Raw genomic sequence first — 19,924 nt, forward strand, 5'->3', positions numbered from 1 at the left:
CATAAGCCATGGCTCAGTATTAACCAAAGTATTTTCAAATATTTTGCTATATTGTTAAAGAAGAACTGCGGACATGGGTTCTAGTCAGCAGTTATTATAAGCTGTTCTGTGGGTGGCCGTAACTACCAACCAATAAGAATTCATTCATGTTTGTAGTTGCGAGGACTTGTGGCAATATTGGAACTTCCTGCAATTCTGTTTCTTTGGCGGGTGTAACCACAGAAACCTGCGGATGCACGGGTGATGGATGCAACTCAGCGGGCTATGCTAAAGCATCTGTATTCGCGCTGCTGGCAGCAGTTGTGGTTTCATTAGTTCTCTTCAATTGAAATTGTGACACAAAGAAATATTTTTTCTATTCTTTTATTTTAAATGCGGTTAAATTTGGTTTTGATTGAATTTATTCAGCAGGATAAGTAAGAAGAAACAAACTTGTGTAATTAGCTTTTCTCTTCAATTTACATATAGTCAATAAATAGCTGTGCTTCCTCTACTATGCTCAGTCTACTCTTATCTTCTTACCTATTTTCTGTTTTGTAATCTCAAGCCGACAGCTTCCCCTTTCTCTTATCACAATATTACATAGACAACTACATGGGCATCATTGAAATGAAATTTATATAGACATTTACATAGATAAAAGCTTTTACATCCATACATACCTAATCATTTACATAGACATTGATATCCACATAAACAACCAGTTTTTTTTACCAAATTCTTAGCTATAGGATAATTTGTGATTGGAGTTACAATAATTAGCTTGCCAGCGAGGAGCTCGAGAGTCATGGGCTTTTGGCATGGAGAATTCAATTTACTTAGTGATGCTACCTTGAACAAGATGCTTTCATTAACTATTTCAATTTGCATTCATTTGTATTAGTTTTATATTTCGTTTAATAAAAAAGAGATTTTTCTCCATTTTTAGGCTGTAAGAAGCTTGGTAGGTTTTGTTACTTAAATAGATTTGTCACCATAGTTACCATCTTTGGCGTAGCGAGTGTTTGTTATATTTATGCTTAAACAGTGAACTTCATTAACAGATGAGTTCAAAAATGAGTTTTCTGGCATCATCAGCTTAAATGTCAAAGTTTAAGCTAAAACACAAGTTAAAATTGTGTTTTGACAGTATCGCAATGTTGCCAATAATAAGCCCAAGTATCCATGGTCACAAAGAGTAGTGTTAGGATTGCGAGGCCTCGAACTGTCTGTGGGTAATTATTTTATAATGGACACAATGGATAACAACACGCCAGTGGTTTATTTCCAAGTGTCGTTAAACTCTATTTTCTTCAAAAAGTCAAAATAACAATTAGATAGATTTGACAGGTGAGCATAGGTAATTCTACTGTTGATATGGTTACTGTGGAAGCTATATTCTCACAAGGGAACATAACCTCTGAAAGAATCATTACCAACAGAAGTCATATTTACGCATCTGTTTTTTTTTAATAACATGAAACGCTTTTGTGAGCAAATACTTCTGAAGCCAGTACAGATCGTTTAAAGGTGCTTTTAGATTCCCTACACATGCCTTCCCTACAGATGCCTTCCCTACAGATGCCTTCCCTACAGATGCCTTCCCTACAGATGCCTTCCCTACACATGCCTTCCTTACACATGCCTTCCCTACACATGCTTTCCCTACAGATGCCTTCCCTACAGATGCCTTCCCTACACATGCCTTCCTTACACATGCCTTCCCTACACATGCTTTCCCTACAGATGCCTTCCCTACAGATGCCTTCCCTACACATGCCTTCCCTACACATGCCTTACCTACACATGCTTTACCTACACATGCCTTCCCTACAAATGCCTTCCCTACACATGCCTTCCCTACACATGCCTTCCCTACACATGCCTTCCCTAAACATGCCTTCCCTACACATGCCTTACCTACACATGCCTTCCCTACGCATGCCTTACCTACACATGCCTTCCCTACACATGCCTTCCCTAAACATGCCTTCCCTACAAATGCCTTCCCTACACATGCCTTCCGTACACATGCCTTCCCTATACATGCCTTCCCTACACATGCCTTACCTATACATGCCTTCCCTACACATGCCTTCCCTATACAAATGCCTTCCCTACAAATGCCTTCCCTACACATGCCTTCCCTACACATGCTTTCCCTTCACATGCCTTCACTACACATGCCTTCCCTACACATGCCTTCCCTACACATCCTTTCCCTTCACATGCCTTCCCTACACATGCCTTCCCTACACATGCCTTCCCTACACATGCCTTCCCTACACATGCCTTCCTAAACATGCCTTCCCTACACATGCTTTCCCTACACGATCCTTTTAACGATTTTTGGAGAGTTCTAACAAGAGCCTGTTTAAGCCAAAACAGTAAAAGAAATTGACAGCAAAAAAGGCCAAACTGAGGGATAGCCGAGTAGAGTGGGTAAAACATTAGACTTGTTAACTTTCAACAAGCATTTGTTTCACACCTCTTGTTGATCATCTGTTTCACCCATCTCTTGTTGATCATTGATGACATGTATTTGTCTATAGATACATACACAGAAGTCGTTGTCAGAACAATTGTGGACACACACAGATATGTTGCGTCAGGTCTTCTTTTTCTTTGCTGTGGTTTGTGTTCTCATTTTGCTTGCTGTTGATTTTTTTTGTCGTCCGAGCAATTGTCATCTTAGGCCTTTGTCTAGTTATTGAAGTTCTTCGAGCAACCCGTTTGATGATAATGTGTGAAAAGCCTCAACGCATCCAGTTTTTGAGCAGAAGCACGTTATCGTTTTCCATTTAGCAGTTATTTTCCCTTGACAACCTATTTTTACATTTGATGTTTCGCAGTTTTAAATAGAGCTCTTTTGAAACTATTTACAATCACACGGCAAAATGGCTCCTTGTTAAAGACTGATATTTACATAAAAGTAATTTGCTTTAAGATTTATGCAATGTCTATTGTCAAAGCACAGTTCTTCAGTCAAGACTTGTTGCAACATTTTATTTTTAATACTTTAGGTAATAAAAATTATAATACACTTTTTGCAGAATGTTTATAATTATATTCTCTTATCTCATTAATTTTTGTTTAAAGCTAATAATAATTATCACTATAGAGAGGATAACTCTAAATATGTACAAAAAATCTCTAACTGATAATCCTTTATATATTTTTACGAATTGTCGAACCTAGGCGTAATAAAGTCTTAATCTAAATTTGAGATATTTTGTTACGCCTGGTCTAGATATTGTTAGTCTAATGTTAGCCATTTTTATCACCTTTAACAAGTGAGAAAAATTTGGTGATGACTAAAAAATCATTACCGAATCATCACTTCAAATCGCTGGCAGTTACTTCAAATCTGAGAATATTACATTACGCCTAGATTTTAGGTCTTTCCATGCATGACGCACTGGATAATCCAGTAGATATATAGCTCAAGAGTAAGGCAGCTCTCTTAGATTCGATTATAGCAAGCATAGGATTTTTGGAGAGTTCTAACAAGAGCCTGTTTAAGCCAAAACAGTAAAAGAAATTGACAGCAAAAAAGGCCAAACTGAGGGATAGCCGAGTAGAGTGGGTAAAACATTAGACTTTTTAACTTTCAACAAGCATTTGTTTCACACCTCTTGTTGATCATCTGTTTCACCCATCTCTTGTTGATCATTGATGACATGTATTTGTCTATAGATATATACACAGAAGTCGTTGTCAGAACAATTGTGGACACACACAGATATGTTGCGTCAGGTCTTCTTTTTCTTAGCTGTGGTTTGTGTTCTCATTTTGCTTGCTGTTGATTTTTTTTGTCGTCCGAGCAATTGTCATCTTAGGCCTTTGTCTAGTTTTTGAAGTTCTTCGAGCAACCCGTTTGATGATAATGTGCGAAAAGCCTCAACGCATCCAGTTTTTGAGCAGAAGCACGTTATCGTTTTCCATTTAGCAGTTATTTTCCCTTGACAACCTATTTTTACATTTGATGTTTCGCAGTCTCTGGTGATCATCATTTCTGAAATCACAAGCTATTAATTAATAATTGGCGATCTCTACAGAAGGATATCAGGACCAATGTCAGTCCATATTAAATCCCAGAATATCAGCATAAAAGAGACTAGGTGATGACAGGCTGCACCCACTTACAGTTAGTCTTGGGTCAAACTCAAGTTAAAAACTTGAAAGTTAGAAAACTGTTTGTCACTTCACACAGAACGACATGACTTACTGATTTCATCAGATTTTCATAGATGCCAGCATAAACCAACACTTATATCGGGCTATCTTCATTCCATTATGTGGATAAAATATAAACAGTCTCCTTACTCTGCTCTAATATAGTCCTTGTGTTCTTAATCTCTGAGTATTAAAATGGCCTCTTTATTTATAACTAGATGTATACCTAACTAGTATAAGAATAGTTACTAGCTTCAGCTAGAGTCTGAACTCGCGATGAAGCACTTCTTTTAGCATAGAGAAATTTAACTCTGTCTACCACGAGGCAGTGCTTTGAAAATAGCCTGTGTTCAAAATGTCAATAGGTTCAACACAAGCAGCAACCCAAGAGCATCTAAAATCTAAAGCCATGCAACACACTTTACCCTGTGAGATGGCTTTTATCAAGCGAGAAATTTTGTATTATTTTTGTATGTAATAATGTATAATGATATATTTAACTATTTAATTTTGTAATGTTAATATAAAGATGTATTGTTTTTGTGTTTTTTTTTAGTGAAAATAGTAAATGGTTATTTGGTTTTATTGTGTAATGGTTAGCCGCTGGACGTTAAGTTCAATTTCTTCCAAGACAAATTTTGGCGGCAGACAAAGTGGCACTTCTGCTTCACAAAAATCAGACAGTTACTATAAAGCAAAATTCAACCAATAAATCAATTGATGTAGATAGGCACTGCTATAATTTTCCTTAAAATTGTGTTTTGACAGTATCGCAATGTTGCCAATAATAAGCCCAAGTATCCATGGTCACAAAAAGTAGTGTTAGGATTGCGAGGCCTCGAACTGTCTGTGGGTAATTATTTTATAATGGACACAATGGATAACAACACGCCAGTGGTTTATTTCCAAGTGTCGGTAAACTCTATTTTCTTCAAAAAGTCAAAATAACAATTATTCTGTCAATACTCACTAGCCCAAGCAAAAGTTACAATATGCTTGTATACTTAGCCCTATTTGTTGTGGCCTTTCTAGGCTAAATGAGTATGTGTCTATGTATTAGGCGTGTAGTGATAGCTCTTTCTATTAGCAGGGGCTGAATAAACGCTTTTCTCTCAGGGCTCTATGGCTTCCTGGCTTGCCACTTCTTTCGGTGAGTTGTATTTACTGTGTATTTCCTTCTAAACGAGTCGATCCTCGGCAAGCTGTTTGCTCCCGGCTCCTTGGCTATCTTGGGCTTCTGTTAGTCTTCCACTGTTTTGGCTCCTCTCTCTGTGCGCCTCCTCTCTGCGCATGCCTCCTTAGCTCGCTGCTTTTCCGTTGATTTCCCTCTCTTTTATACTTGTCCTTGTCTTGAGTCATTGCCAAATGTTATTGGTTGGTTGTGTTCTACTTGCAGTTTTTGTGTCATTCTTTGCGGAATATCCATTTCAGAGTCACTGCAGTGAGCCAACATTTCTTACTGATGTTGGAATTCTGCAACGACACGCGTAAAATTATTTAAGTCTGGTAACAAATTGTACCAAACTGGCCATAACTCAAAAACTATTAGTCGTAGCACGTTTTTTTTGCTGTAATCCTCTTCCTAAGACGCTACTAGTTAGCTAACTTATATTAAGCAAGAAAAAATGTTATCATGTTATGCCATTATTTTTACAGCCACATCAATCTATTTACATAAAATACAATATCTTAAACAATGAAAAGTATGCTATATTTTTCTACTGCTATACAATACAACATTTTATAGAAAAAAATGATGTTATAAGCTATATCTAAATATACTAAATAAAGTGTTGGAAATAATTGTCTCGCTGATGACTGGTTGCTGATCTGGTGCGTGCTGACTGCTACTTCGTTCCAACAAGTCATATATCTAGCTGGCTCTTGTAGTATTGGTGATATACCTTGTGCTTGACACTCTGTATAGTTGTTTGCTTCAGCCATCAGTAATAGTTGTAGCCAGTTAGTCTTTTTCATATTAGGTGGTGTTGGTCAATAATAATCGTGATTTAGTAGCAATTTTGTGCTGTTGGTGACTAGTTGTAATTGTGCTGTAATATTAGTGACTAGCTGGATGCCCTGCGTTGCCAGGGTATTAAAAATCAGCTTTAAACAATGAGAGGTAATGAGAGTAGAACAAGCGAGATAGAGAAGACAAGCCATGCTTATAAAGTACAATACTTTAAAACTAGTAAAGGTCATGTCTAGGCATGTTTTGCTATTTAGGCCCTATGTTGTTTGCTGCAGCTAAATTATTCAGTAAATATTTATTTGACTTTTATGACTTGGCTTCCAATGTTATAAAGTGAAACTGTGGAGCTCTTGTGGGCAGCCAGTTATGGTAGTGTTACTTGTACTCGCTCATAACTGTCTCTGTTCTCTTGTAAACCACCAGCCGGGCTGTCCTGTTACTAGTCTCAAACTGTCCTGTTACTAGTCTCAAACTGTCCTGTTACTAGTCTCAAACTATCGGACTGTCTCTTTTGCTTTATTGTCTGTAATTTTGTTAATTTCATTATCATTTCATTATAGATTACATGCAATAAAACATAACATACATGCACATGTACAAACGCATGCAGCCGATTCAACAAACTGGTAGGTATTTCAAGTATGTAACTGCTGTGCATGTTGTAGATAGCAGCATACAAAAGTGTGTGCAGAGGTAATATTGCATGTGATTCATCTGTTTCAGCAATAGATTGTTGCTACAATCACAATTAATACTATCATGTATTGTACCTTCCTGCACCCTGAAATGCATGGTAACATATCACCCAACAGCTAACGTATCACCCAACAGCTAACACATCACCCAACAGCTAGCACATCACACAACAGCTAACATATCACCAGACAGCTAACAGATCACCAGACAGCTAACATATCACCCAACAGCTAACATATCACCCAACAGCTAACATATCACCCAACAGCTAACATATCACCCAACAGCTAATATATCACCCAACAGCTAACATATCACCCAACAGCTAACATAACACCCAACAGCTAATATATCACCAAACAGCTAACATATCACCTAACAGCTAACATATCACTCAACAGCTAACGTATCACCAAACAGCTAATATATCACCAGACAGCTAACATATAACCAGACAGCTAACATATCACCAAACAGCTAACATATCACCAAACAGCTAACATATCACCCAACAGCTAATATATCACCAAACAGCTAATATATCACCAAACAGCTAATATATCACCAAACAGCTAACATATCACCCAACAGCTAACATATCACCAAACAGCTAACATATCACCCAACAGCTAACATATCGCCCAACAGCTAACATATCACCAAACAGCTAACATATCACCCAACAGCTAACATATCACCCAACAGCTAACATATCACCCAACAGCTAACATATCACCCAACAGCTAATATATCACCAAACAGCTAATATATCACCAAACAGCTAATATATCACCAAACAGCTAACATATCACCCAACAGCTAACATATCACCAAACAGCTAACATATCACGCAACAGCTAACATATCACGCAACAGCTAACATATCGCCCAACAGCTAACATATCACCAGACAGCTAACATATCACCCAACAGCTCACATATCACCAAACAGCTAATATATCACCCAACAGCTAACATATCACCAAACAGCTAACATATCACCAGACAGCTAACATATCACCCAACAGCTAACATATCACCCAACAGCTAACATATCACCCAAACAGCTAACATATCACCAGACAGTTAACATATCACCCAACAGCTAATATATCACCCAACAGCTAACATATCACCCAACAGCTAATATATCACCCAACAGCTAACATATCGCCCAACAGCTCACATATCACCCAACAGCTAACATATCACCTAACAGCTCACATATCGCCCAACAGCTAACATATCACCAAACAGTTAACATATCGCCCAACAGCTAACATATCACCAGACAGCTAATATATCACCCAACAGCTAACATATCGCCCAACAGCTCACATATCACCCAACAGCTAACATATCACCAAACAGCTAACATATCACCAGACAGCTAACATATCACCCAACAGCTCACATATCACCCAACAACTAACATATCACCCAACAGCTAACATATCACCCAAACAGCTAACATATCATCAGACAGTTAACATATCACCCAACAGCTAATATATCACCCAACAGCTAACATATCACCCAACAGCTAATATATCACCCAACAGCTAACATATCGCCCAACAGCTCACATATCACCCAACAGCTAACATATCACCCAACAGCTAACATATCGCCCAACAGCTAACATATCACCAAACAGTTAACATATCGCCCAACAGCTAACATATCACCAGACAGCTAATATATCACCCAACAGCTAACATATCGCCCAACAGCTCACATATCACCCAACAGCTAACATATCACCAAACAGCTAACATATCACCAGACAGCTAACATATCACCCAACAGCTCACATATCACCCAACAACTAACATATCACCCAACAGCTAACATATCACCCAAACAGCTAACATATCATCAGACAGTTAACATATCACCCAACAGCTAATATATCACCCAACAGCTAACATATCACCCAACAGCTAATATATCACCCAACAGCTAACATATCGCCCAACAGCTCACATATCACCCAACAGCTAACATATCACCCAACAGCTAACATATCGCCCAACAGCTAACATATCACCAAACAGTTAACATATCGCCCAACAGCTAACATATCACCAGACAGCTTATATATCACCCAACAGCTAACATATCGCCCAACAGCTCACATATCACCCAACAGCTAACATATCACCCAACAGCTAACATATCGCCCAACAGCTAACATATCACCAAACAGCTAACATATCGCCCAACAGTTAACATATCACCCAACAGCTAACATAACACCCAACAGCTAACATATAACCAAACAGCTAACAAATCACCAAACAGCTAACATATCACTCAACAGCTAACATTGCTAACAAAAATGCTAATAAAATACTAACATCTGTAACGTTTTTGTCATAAAACCTTTTATCTACCTTAAACATGAGTTACCAGCTTTCTCAGAGCCAGCTGAGCACCTACTGGTCAGCAGGTGCTGAACAAAATGCTGGTCTTTATATCGGTTTCTCAGCCCAAGATCATATGTTTAGACAGAAGGAGGAGAAGCAAAGGACTTAAAGTAAAAGCTGAGTAATTGAATATTTCATGTTTTTATAAAGAAGCTTCATGCCTATTCGTTATTGTTCATTTTCTTTTCTAGGTCTAGTCTATGATCCCAGTGATTCGGAGATTGATCAACTCAAACGCAAGATTATTGACCTTCACAAAAAAACTAAATCAGCTAATTGTATATTTTATATATACATATTACCATTTTTTTAATGAATAACATTTTTTTCCATTTTGGTCCTATTGTTGCAGTTGGTGTTTTTACGCATTAAATCGTGCATGTATTTTTGTAATGTGTATCCTAGAATACTTCCGTTTGCTTGGTGCTTGGTTTATGTTCATAATCTTTTTGTTTTAGTCGCAGAAAGAAAGAAGGGAAGATGCAGCCAATCTTCACCACAAGCTAAAAATGCGCATGTTATTTAAGAAGGACCAATTGTGAGCATTATCTCGACACTTCACTTGCTGTCTTTTTTGATAGCTGGAGACTGTTAAGAAGTCTTTAAAACTACGCTTTGCATGTTGAACAATGGGCTACACAAAATTGCTAGCCATGGCCTTTTTTCTTCCTTCCATACAAACTCTAAAACATCATGTGCAACATATAAATTTATCTCAGTGTGCTGCCTTCAGTGTTGGAATATTTGAGCCCAAAGGTATCTACACGTACATGTATGTTAAGTTTTCAAAACAATAGTCTTTGCCCAGAGAAAAATTCTTATTATAAACATGGAAGCTGAAGCATTATCTATTTGTAGAGGAATTCAGTCATGATTGAATCACCTATAGAAATGCGAATAACTCTAGTTGTCTCTGGCAATAAGTTGTCAAACTTTCGTTTATTGTGAACGTATGAACTGATGGTGTTTGCTCCTATCTGATATTGTTTGTTAAAATGTACCCAGCCATCAGAGATCATTTTAGTATACCTACATGTATGTGGATACTGTATGTTACTTTTGTTGCCTTCAGGCCTTTTGGTTGCCTTCTATCGGGGATGTTGACAAACTCTGTTGTCTCACCCTTGATGATATGTAACTGAAGGAAGCTGTAAAGTAATTCAGATGTAATTAAACTGTTCATCTTCCTGGTGACTCCGAACTGTCTCCGGACAGTTTGGAGTCTTTGGACAAAACTCTACAACTCTCTTCAGTTACATATCATTAAGGGTGAGACAACAGAGTTTGTCAACATCCCCGATAGAAGGCAACCAAAAGGCCTTAAGTTGTTCTAGCATTTGCTATTAGCCATTACAGGCAGAGATACTGAGTTCACCGCTGATGTGTCTCATGTCGCCAAAACCTTGCCAATGTTTTCCTCAATCACAGTGCAATAACAATCTCTGCTACCACAATCAACAAGCATAATCTGCCTGCGAATAAAGTGAAACTATAGTGTAGGTGATATTGAATAAAGTGAAGCTATAGTGTAGGTGATATTGAATAAAGTGAAAGTGTAGTGTAGGTGATATTGAATAAAGTGAAACTATAGTGTAGGTGATATTGAATAAAGTGAAACTATAGTGTAGGTGATATTGAATAAAGTGAAACTATAGTGTACGTGATATTGAATAAAGTGAAACTATAGTGTACGTGATATTGAATAAAGTGAAACTATAGTGCAGGTGATATTGAATAAAGTGAAGCTATAGTGTAGGTGATATTGAATAAAATGAAACTATAGTGTAGGTGATATTGAATAAAGTGAAACTATAGTGTAGGTGATATTGAGGATCTCATTAGATTCCAGGAAAATTAAGATCTTAAACTGACACCGAAAGTTGCTGTTCCTGTTAACATCACAGCTGACACAAAACTGCGGAGAAATTCTTTTTTATTATTTGCAGAAAAAACTCTGCACCATTGCTGTGCGGCTTTAAATATACTTTGAAGAACATATGCATCGCTCGGTATGCATCGCTCGGTATGCATCGCTCGGTAAGCATCGCTCGGTATGCATCGCTCGGTGAGCATCGCTCGGTATGCATCACTCGGTATGCATCGCTCGGTAAGCATCGCTCGGTATGCATAACTCGGTATGCATCGCTCGGTAAGCATCGCTCGGTATGCATCGCTCGGTATGCATCGCTCGGTAAGCATCGCTCGATATGCATCGCTCGGTATGCATCGCTCGGTAAGCATCGCTCGGTATGCATCGCTCGGTATGCATCGCTCGGTATGCATCGCTCGGTATGCATCGCATACAGAGTATTTAAAAGAAGTCAAAACTCGAGACTATGCGATCGATGAATGTCAGTATTTAGAAGCCTTTCTGCCTGCTAATTTAATGCCTTCGGTCGATGAAGACTGCTGTTCAGGTTCCATTAGCATTCAGAACCAAAGCTGTTTTATTTGAAGCTGACCAGCAGTCCCTCTATTACCTCAACGTATACTGCATTCAATCGTTGATGAAACTGCTGCAACTGTCCAAGGCCTGCACAGACCAACTCCGAGTTGCAGACAGCTGCCATCGCAACCAATAAAAGTTCACCCAGCTGGAGATTTAAAGATGGTGCCCTTTTTGAGGTGAGCGATGAGTTCTTTGCTGAGCTTATGCAATGGGAAGTAGCTGTAAGTGCCTACGAGGCAGCAATCCATAGGCCAAAAATAGCGGAAGCATTGACTAACCATTGTTAGAACTCTGCGCAGGGTGCCATGTACTGTCATCCTCAAATGATGGGCTAACATTGACTAGGGCATCGTCTGGCAAAGAATTTGTCTCGGTACGTCTACAGTTCATGCGTAAAAAGCTACTGAGACTACCTAACAGAATTTTAGTCTTATGCCAATTTAGGTAAGATTTGTGCTTTAATTCGAGCTTCAAAAAGGTTCTTTTACAATAAATTATAAAATTACTAGCGGAATGTCCAATGCTGCACGGGTATTAAAACGGCTTATAAAATAGTGGCAGGTAATGTATTTGCCTAACACTTGCCATTAGCCTGACACATTGCCATTGGCTTATTTGAGTAGGCTAATAATTTAATAATAAAAGCCATTAGAGCAAACTTTAATCATGATGGGTAACCCATAGCTTTATGAATCTAATAATCTCATGTATCTCAGTGGTTTAGTGTATCATCTGGTAAACGGGAGGTTCCGAGATCAAATCTTTTGTCATAAGGATTCTTCATTCCAATATTTTAATAACTATAGCCAAACTTACCGAAGAACGTATACACACACATACACACCGACCTTGAGATTTATATAGGTTGACCTCATATTGACCTTGAGATTTATATAGGTTGACCTCATATTGTAGAGAATTTTGTCCTTTTTCAAATGGTATATATATATATATATATATATATATATATATATATATAACTAACTAGAGTGTGGAATAGGTTAATTTTACTTATCTTTATTCCAGATTGATGTTTTATTCTGGGGTCACCCAGAATAAAACATCAATCTGGAATAAAGATAAGTAAAATTAACCTATTCCACACTCTAGTTAGTTATAACACTCCGCACTTTTTAGAGCGTAGAGTGCTGTTAGCAGTAGGCCTGACCACTTATTTATTATATATATATATATATATATATATATATATACAAAAATCAATTTTAGAGCAACTGCAAATGGGGTTACTTTTCTTTGTTAATGTTGTGGTCTTTCCATTATAACTTATGTAAATATAGCAGGTGTGGCCTGTTTGTTTGGCAACTAACTAGCTCTCATATACGCTTCCGTTGGTCATGGGACTCTGTGAAGCTATACGGCTCTGATCCAGCCTAAAGGCTCATTAGGTTTCTAGGCATGCCAGAGAGCATGTGTTCACTCTTCGTGTTTCTCTAAGATTGCGGCTTATAATATTGCCCATGTTCCTTTCTAATCGCCTCATCTTTAGAAGAGTACAAATGCAGTACAGTGGTTGCTCCTCTCACGTATACCTCCTATGATGTAAATTTCAAATAATGCAAAAATTTATGCAAAGTTTTTGCTTTGCGATGAAGTGAAATTATAGAGATAGGACAACTTTCGATAGAGGATCTGCCTGGAGAGCTAAAGATGATAACAGTAAAATAGATAAAGACTGTGCGGCTGTCTACCAGAAATCGCCCTTTAACGAACAATTGTGTAGTAGTAACGATAGGATAGGGCTGCTAGATGGTGCTGTTCAACCTAGACTATCATATAGTATCAGTTGATTATTTTTATTGTAATAGTATAGCCGTAAGTACCTTTTATAATTATTTTTAATCTGGCGATGGCAATTTCTTTACGCATTACTCTCTTATTTAACGCATGATATCCACTCGTATTTAATCTACATTTATCCACCCGGACTGAAGAGCTCAAGACTGGATATACAGAAAAGTGCCGTTCTTGAGTAACTTTAGATTTTTATCACACAGCTTACACCGACGTTATCACAACTACTACGTATCATTTTCTTATTGCATTACTACGGTCGTACCTATATAACATTGTTGTTATCGTTACTGCAATTGTGTTAATCATAATACAAATATTTTCTCGCTTCTATACAAGACACTGCCTACGCTTGCTGGCTATTTTCCGTGAATGTTGGAGCAAAATCTCTGAATTTAAACCAATTCCCTTTAGCATTACATAAAAAATTCCATATAACGTAACATGTCAAGTCGCGGCAACTTCTCCAATTCAAATTGAATGGTAACATATTTCGTCGCACATGTTAGAACAAAACAACATACATATAGCATTGTATCTATAAATACATAAAACTTCCATGTCATTTTAGTTCATGGTGATAGGTCATCAGATGTGTGGACAAAACAAAAAATTGGTAGCAGCAAAATTGTTCCTAAATGCGATCAATTGGCACAGGTATTACGGCGTCGATCTACCGATCTGAATGTCATGAGTCGGAGTACCGTCAAAAGTCCTCTTTTATCCTAACCTTGACCCCTGGGTACAGATAAGCGATGAACAGGTAGACACCGCTATTTCTGTAAAAAAATATTTTTTGTTTTGCTATATTTTAGACGTATAAAATATTTGTTGTTAGTTTTACTTTGCAGAATAGACTTCGCTGTCTCAAAAAAATAAACAAATCGTTGTAAATAGATTTTGAAGATGGGCCTATCCCATCAACTTGTTGTAAAATTATTGCAATCATAGTCTATAAAACCAGTCGAGTTGATCAGAGAAAAAAGGTGTCGATGCAAACTAAAAATACTGCAGTTATGTTACAACCAACAAATTGAAAAGTTAAGTCTAGTTTTTCTTTTTTGTCTTGCCAAAAGGGTGAGTTTGGAAAGGTGTTGAAATGAACTAAGCAATTTACATGTAGTTTACTGTTTGTGTGGAGTATAATTCCCATAATGTAAACGTTCCTGGAACAGATTATTTACATTGTAGAAGTCTTCTGTATGTGCTGGAGTTGTCAAACTCTACAGAAAAGTACTGATAACTCCGGTCAGATACAGTCTGGCATGATAGATGTGAACTTTATTATTACTAGTAAATTGGCAAGGTGCTGTTGACTGGTATAAGGCTTAGTGGCTTTTTGGCGCAAGTAAAAATTTAATGAATGTTCAGGCAGATTGGAGATACGATATGAGTATTTTAGACAGCAAATATCTTTATCACGAAACAGCATTACGGGCATTGAGACGCTGATCGTAACTGTACTTATCAGGTCGCCTAACCTTATAACATAATTTTACCTTATCAACCTTTGACGCAAAGGGATATCAGCTTGAAGCAGCATAAAACAGAATGAATAACATAAAATTCTGGTAAATACGTGAAAAGCCTTTTTGTTCTTCACCCAATCTTTCTGAGCTCAAGTTGATGGTCTAGTTTTTTAAATAATAAAGTCTACATATCTTGAGAAGCGTAACTGATAGGTGTTCAAATATTATTTTATGTCAGGCCTACAGAGCAAGTAGTATCATTTTAATACTAAAAAGGTCTGTGGTTGCTCCAACCATGTAAATACATGTATATCAAATGTTAGAAATGCATGAATGAGAAAGCAATTCTTACTGTTAAATAGCCAAAAAATTTTTTTATTATTTGTACTTGTTGTAAGTTTTTTTTCTTTTACTTTGTGATACCCATAATAACGATTTTTATACAAATAAATCGTGCTATTGAAACCAAATTGCATAGTTATAATATATACAATTGCTAATTTTATAGAAAACTGTCTGCCTCATGCGCGTAAATTGCCATTTTTCCTTAGAGTATTTGCTAAGCCATACTCATAGACATACTCATAGACATACTCATAGACATACTCATAGACATACTTGTAGATATACTCATAGACATACTCATATAAATACTCATATACATACTCATAAACATACTCATAAACATACTAATAGACATACTCATAGCCATCCTCATAGACGTACTCATAGACATACTCGTAGACATACTCATAAACATACTCATAAACATACTAATAAACATACTCATAGCCATACTCATAGACATACCCATAGACATACTCGTAGACATACTCATAAACATACTCATATACATACTCATATAAATACTCACATACATACTCATAAGCATACTCATAAGCATACTCATAAACATACTCATAAACATACTAATAAACATACTCATAGACATACTCATAGACATACTCATAGGAATGTCAAAGATCATCCAAGTAAAAAAATTTTGGGCCGACAATCTTTGGCAGAAACTTAAACAGTTGCTAGTTTGTAGAGACACAACTCTATGTTTTTGCGCACAAAAGTTAAGTCAAGGTTATTCTGCCTATGACTTAAAGTATTCTCAAGTTTAGTCAAGGTTATTCTGCCTATGACTTAAAGTATTCTCAAGTTTAGTCAAGGTTATTCTGCCTATGACTTAAAGTATTCTCAAGTTTAGTCAAGGCTATTCTGCCTATGACTTAAAGTATTCTCAAGCCCACATTGTATGATAATGTTTTCTTCTTGGTGCTTTCCTTGTATGTAATTGCCATCATAGACATTGTGACATATTTAGGAGACATTCAAAACTATTTTAAATTTGGTTTGTTATTTTTAATTAAAACCGTTACTAATATTATTATTATTATGTTGTTACTACCCTGGCAGTCTAGTGCACCGATGAGAGATCATCAGGAGTGTCAATAAAGCGCAGAGATTAAATATGTGCACAATAATTCTAGAAGGTTGTAAGGTGGATGATTAGCTGAGGTGTTAGTGTCGGGCTACCAGACTGGATGTCACAAGTTCAAATCTCAGCCTCTAACTGTGGCATTAGACAGATGGACAGACAGACAGACAAACACCGCTCCTATCATAGTAAAGATTAATGCTAATGCTGTTGGTGACTCTTGAAGCCATTAAAAAGCATTAACAATAAAAAGCCAAATTATGCGATATGCACATTAATCTCATGTCAGTGCTAAATACGTGCAGAAACAGTCTTGCGATGATTCCTCACCAGTTGATGACCTACTTTTATGCAATTTGATCTTACTCGAAGCACCTGCTTTGTCAAGCCTTATCTGATATTTACATCCCTCTCTACTTGTTTCTTTTCTTATCCATAGTTTGTGCAAAGACCCGACCTTTGTCTTGTTATCTCTTTGCCCATAACTTTGTTTAGCAGTATTATCTGAATTATTTTAACCACTAGAGTGCACCTTGTTGTTTGAGAGCTCACACTTGTAGATTCTCCAGAATAGAAATATTGTTTTCATATTTCACGATTGCTCAACTCAAACCTGTATTTAAAAGTTGATAAGATGGAATCACCTTAGAGATAATTTGAATCAGGGCCACCCATTTAAGAAATTATTTGCACTGTGATAAGCAAACACCTGAATGGCTACCAGCATGTACCATATACCAATATGATTCGATGATTTACAAGTCAATATATTCCTTAATACCCTTTGTTGGAATTGTTCATTTGTAGCTATTTTTGTCACCATTTTAAAGACTTGTTTTCTGTTATCAAGTCACATACAATATTCAACTTAACCTCATTTTATAGTGACAAAAATAGCTACAAATTCACTAACTCCAGTTTAGTTTCTCTATTGAAATCAGTCCATATATAGCACACACATTTTACATGATAGTTATAACTCGAGTGCATAAAGCCCTAATCTTGATGTATCACCATTAAAATTGCTAATAGTACATAAAACAACTTAAATAGATTCAGATTAATTTATGAAAATCAGTAAAAATTTATTTATTTTAAAAATTTTGTAAACATTAATTACTTTACCAAGGCTTGTGCAACTCGAAACACCTCCATAAAGTAGTGCCAAACATTAAGACCTACTAGTGTCTATAACAATGTGATGATATTTTCTGACCATGGGAGGTTCCTATGGTATGCTTCTCGGTAGAGAAGTGCCCATTTATTAATACTGTTGTGTGCTAAAAAGTATGGTGAAAATTGTCAGTAAATATGATGCTATACGCCGCTCTCAAATGTCATATGTAGAGGATCAAAATAGATCCCATGAGAAGAGTGAAAGTTGTTGTTACAGTTGCTGCTCCTTGTGTGGTTCGAACTGGTTTTCCTGTTGTCTTTTTCGTTGTACTCGCTTTCCTTGTCACTGGTTTTCCTGTTGTCTTTTTAGTTGTACCTGCTTTCCTTGTCACTGGTTTTCCTGTTGTCTTTTTAGTTGTACCTGCTTTCCTTGTCACTGGTTTTCCTGTTGTCTTTTTAGTTGTACCTGCTTTCCTTGTCACTGTCACTCTTGTCTTGGTCGAGGGACTAGTTGGTAATGCTGGTTTTTTGGCTGGTGTTACCGTTCGTTTACTTGGGCTTAAGGATTTTTTAGTTGGTGGCTTCGATCGTTTGGTTGGTGTTGCTGATTTTTTGCTTGGAGCCGTGGATCGTTTGGTTGGTATTGCTATTTTCTTAGTTGAACCCACAGGCTTTTTGGTTGGTACTGCAGGACTTTTGGTTGGTACTGCAGGATTTTTGGTTGGTACTGCAGGATTTTTGGTTGGTACTGCAGGATTTTTGGTTGGTACTGCAGGATTTTTGGTTGGTACTGCAGGATTTTTGGTTGGTACTGCAGGATTTTTGGTAGGTTGTGCCATTAGACTTGCTGATCTTTTCTTCATAGCAGCCCGATTCTTATTCGTTTCAAATGACAGGCTTTTATACGCCGCTTTTCCAAAAGGAGATCTGTTGCAACTGTTACCCGAGCAAACACATGATATTGTCCTTTGTCCTCTAATTTCTGTTTCTGAACATCCCGTCTCTACTTCCGGTGTGCCGCAGGTTCGTAGTATAAGGTCTTCTGCAAAACCATTCTTTGCATTAATTTTGATTTATTTTTAAACATAAATGTGACTAGTTGCAATTAGTTCTTGGAATGGAGAACCTAAACTGTATATAGGTGAATTTCTAAAATGGCACTCAGAAAGTGTACCATTTCGTAATTGAAATCCAACATAATTGTTACCTATTACCATCTAGTATCATATCACTACAAGATATTAAAATCAAAACTTTCACATTGCAACTGTAGATAAAGCCTCCTGGTTAACTTTCATGGAAATTACCTTCGTAACAAAACCATCCTATCAACAACGAAACTAGCAATTTTACCAAATGCTTTAAGTTAACAGCTTTTGATGAGAAACTAATTGTTATGGCAAATAGAAATCATAGAAACATAGTCATCATTATGGAAACTAAACTAACGAAATACTGTTTTGCAACTTATTACACTGTGTTGAACATTTAGTGTATATATATTATAATAATGTTATGGTTATTTGAAAGTGTGTAAGTGTAGCTGCTTGCTACATACTCTTTTTGAAATGAAACCTTTGGGTAAACACTATGGTTTTGTAAAAATTGATAAATTTTAATTTAATTTTTAAAAATTACTGAAAAATTTTGCTGACAAATTTGAATTACAAGCGTCATTGAATTTCAGTTTGTTAGGACTTGATATTTATGCACATAGCTGTATTATTAGCAAGTATATTTCGAAATTACATTTGAAAAACATTAATAAGAAATAATTTGAGTTGAACTAAAGATGGTCTCACTATTATATAGCAACAAAATCATTAGAAAAATAATTATTAAACGCATACCAAAAGAATAATTCAAATAATAAAGGGCACATTAGCAACTAGTAAGTATAGTGTGTATGGACGAAATGATCATTGCATGGCTGACACCAGTCCTAGCATTTTGCAAAGCCTCCTATTTATTTAAAGTTCACACCCCAGCTTTGAGCCTTAGCCTTAGACCTCAGCGGTAGACCTCAGCCTTAGACCTCAATCTTAAGCCTCAGCGGTAGGCCTCAGCCTTAGGCCTTAGCCTTAAGCCTGGTTCCCATATACGTCGCAAAGCACCGGTGATAGCACCGCAGGCTATTAGCGGTGAAATGGGAACCTGCGCGCCGGTTACCGCCGAGGACCACCGGTAGCTGCCGGCGGCATCACAATAGTTTAGCGCTGCTCAAATTTCGCAAAAGGCTGCAGGAAAAACCTTCTCGAAATGCACTGTACGGGTGAAGGTCACCATTATAGAAATGGCATGGTGAGCGAACATTTTGTTTGAGTTTAGCGATACAGCTTATATGTGAACATATGCTGCCGCGCCTAACGTCGCAAACGT

The 19,924-nt window shown here is 37.1% G+C and overlaps 2 protein-coding genes across 2 annotated transcripts; one reads left to right on the plus strand and one right to left on the minus strand.

The window, feature by feature from the left end:
* Nucleotides 1–1,530: 1,530 nt before the first annotated feature.
* Nucleotides 1,531–2,322, plus strand: LOC137400718 (uncharacterized PPE family protein PPE24-like). The gene has a single exon (XM_068087052.1). The coding sequence runs from the start codon at nt 1,531–1,533 to the stop codon at nt 2,320–2,322; it is 792 nt and encodes a 263-aa protein (XP_067943153.1).
* A 15,444-nt stretch (nt 2,323–17,766) lies between these two features.
* Nucleotides 17,767–18,384, minus strand: LOC137400719 (salivary glue protein Sgs-3-like). The gene has a single exon (XM_068087053.1). The coding sequence runs from the start codon at nt 18,382–18,384 to the stop codon at nt 17,767–17,769; it is 618 nt and encodes a 205-aa protein (XP_067943154.1).
* Nucleotides 18,385–19,924: the final 1,540 nt, after the last annotated feature.

Source organism: Watersipora subatra, chromosome 7 (assembly GCF_963576615.1).
Source record: "Watersipora subatra chromosome 7, tzWatSuba1.1, whole genome shotgun sequence".
Classification (NCBI taxonomy): Eukaryota; Metazoa; Bryozoa; class Gymnolaemata; order Cheilostomatida; family Watersiporidae; genus Watersipora; species Watersipora subatra.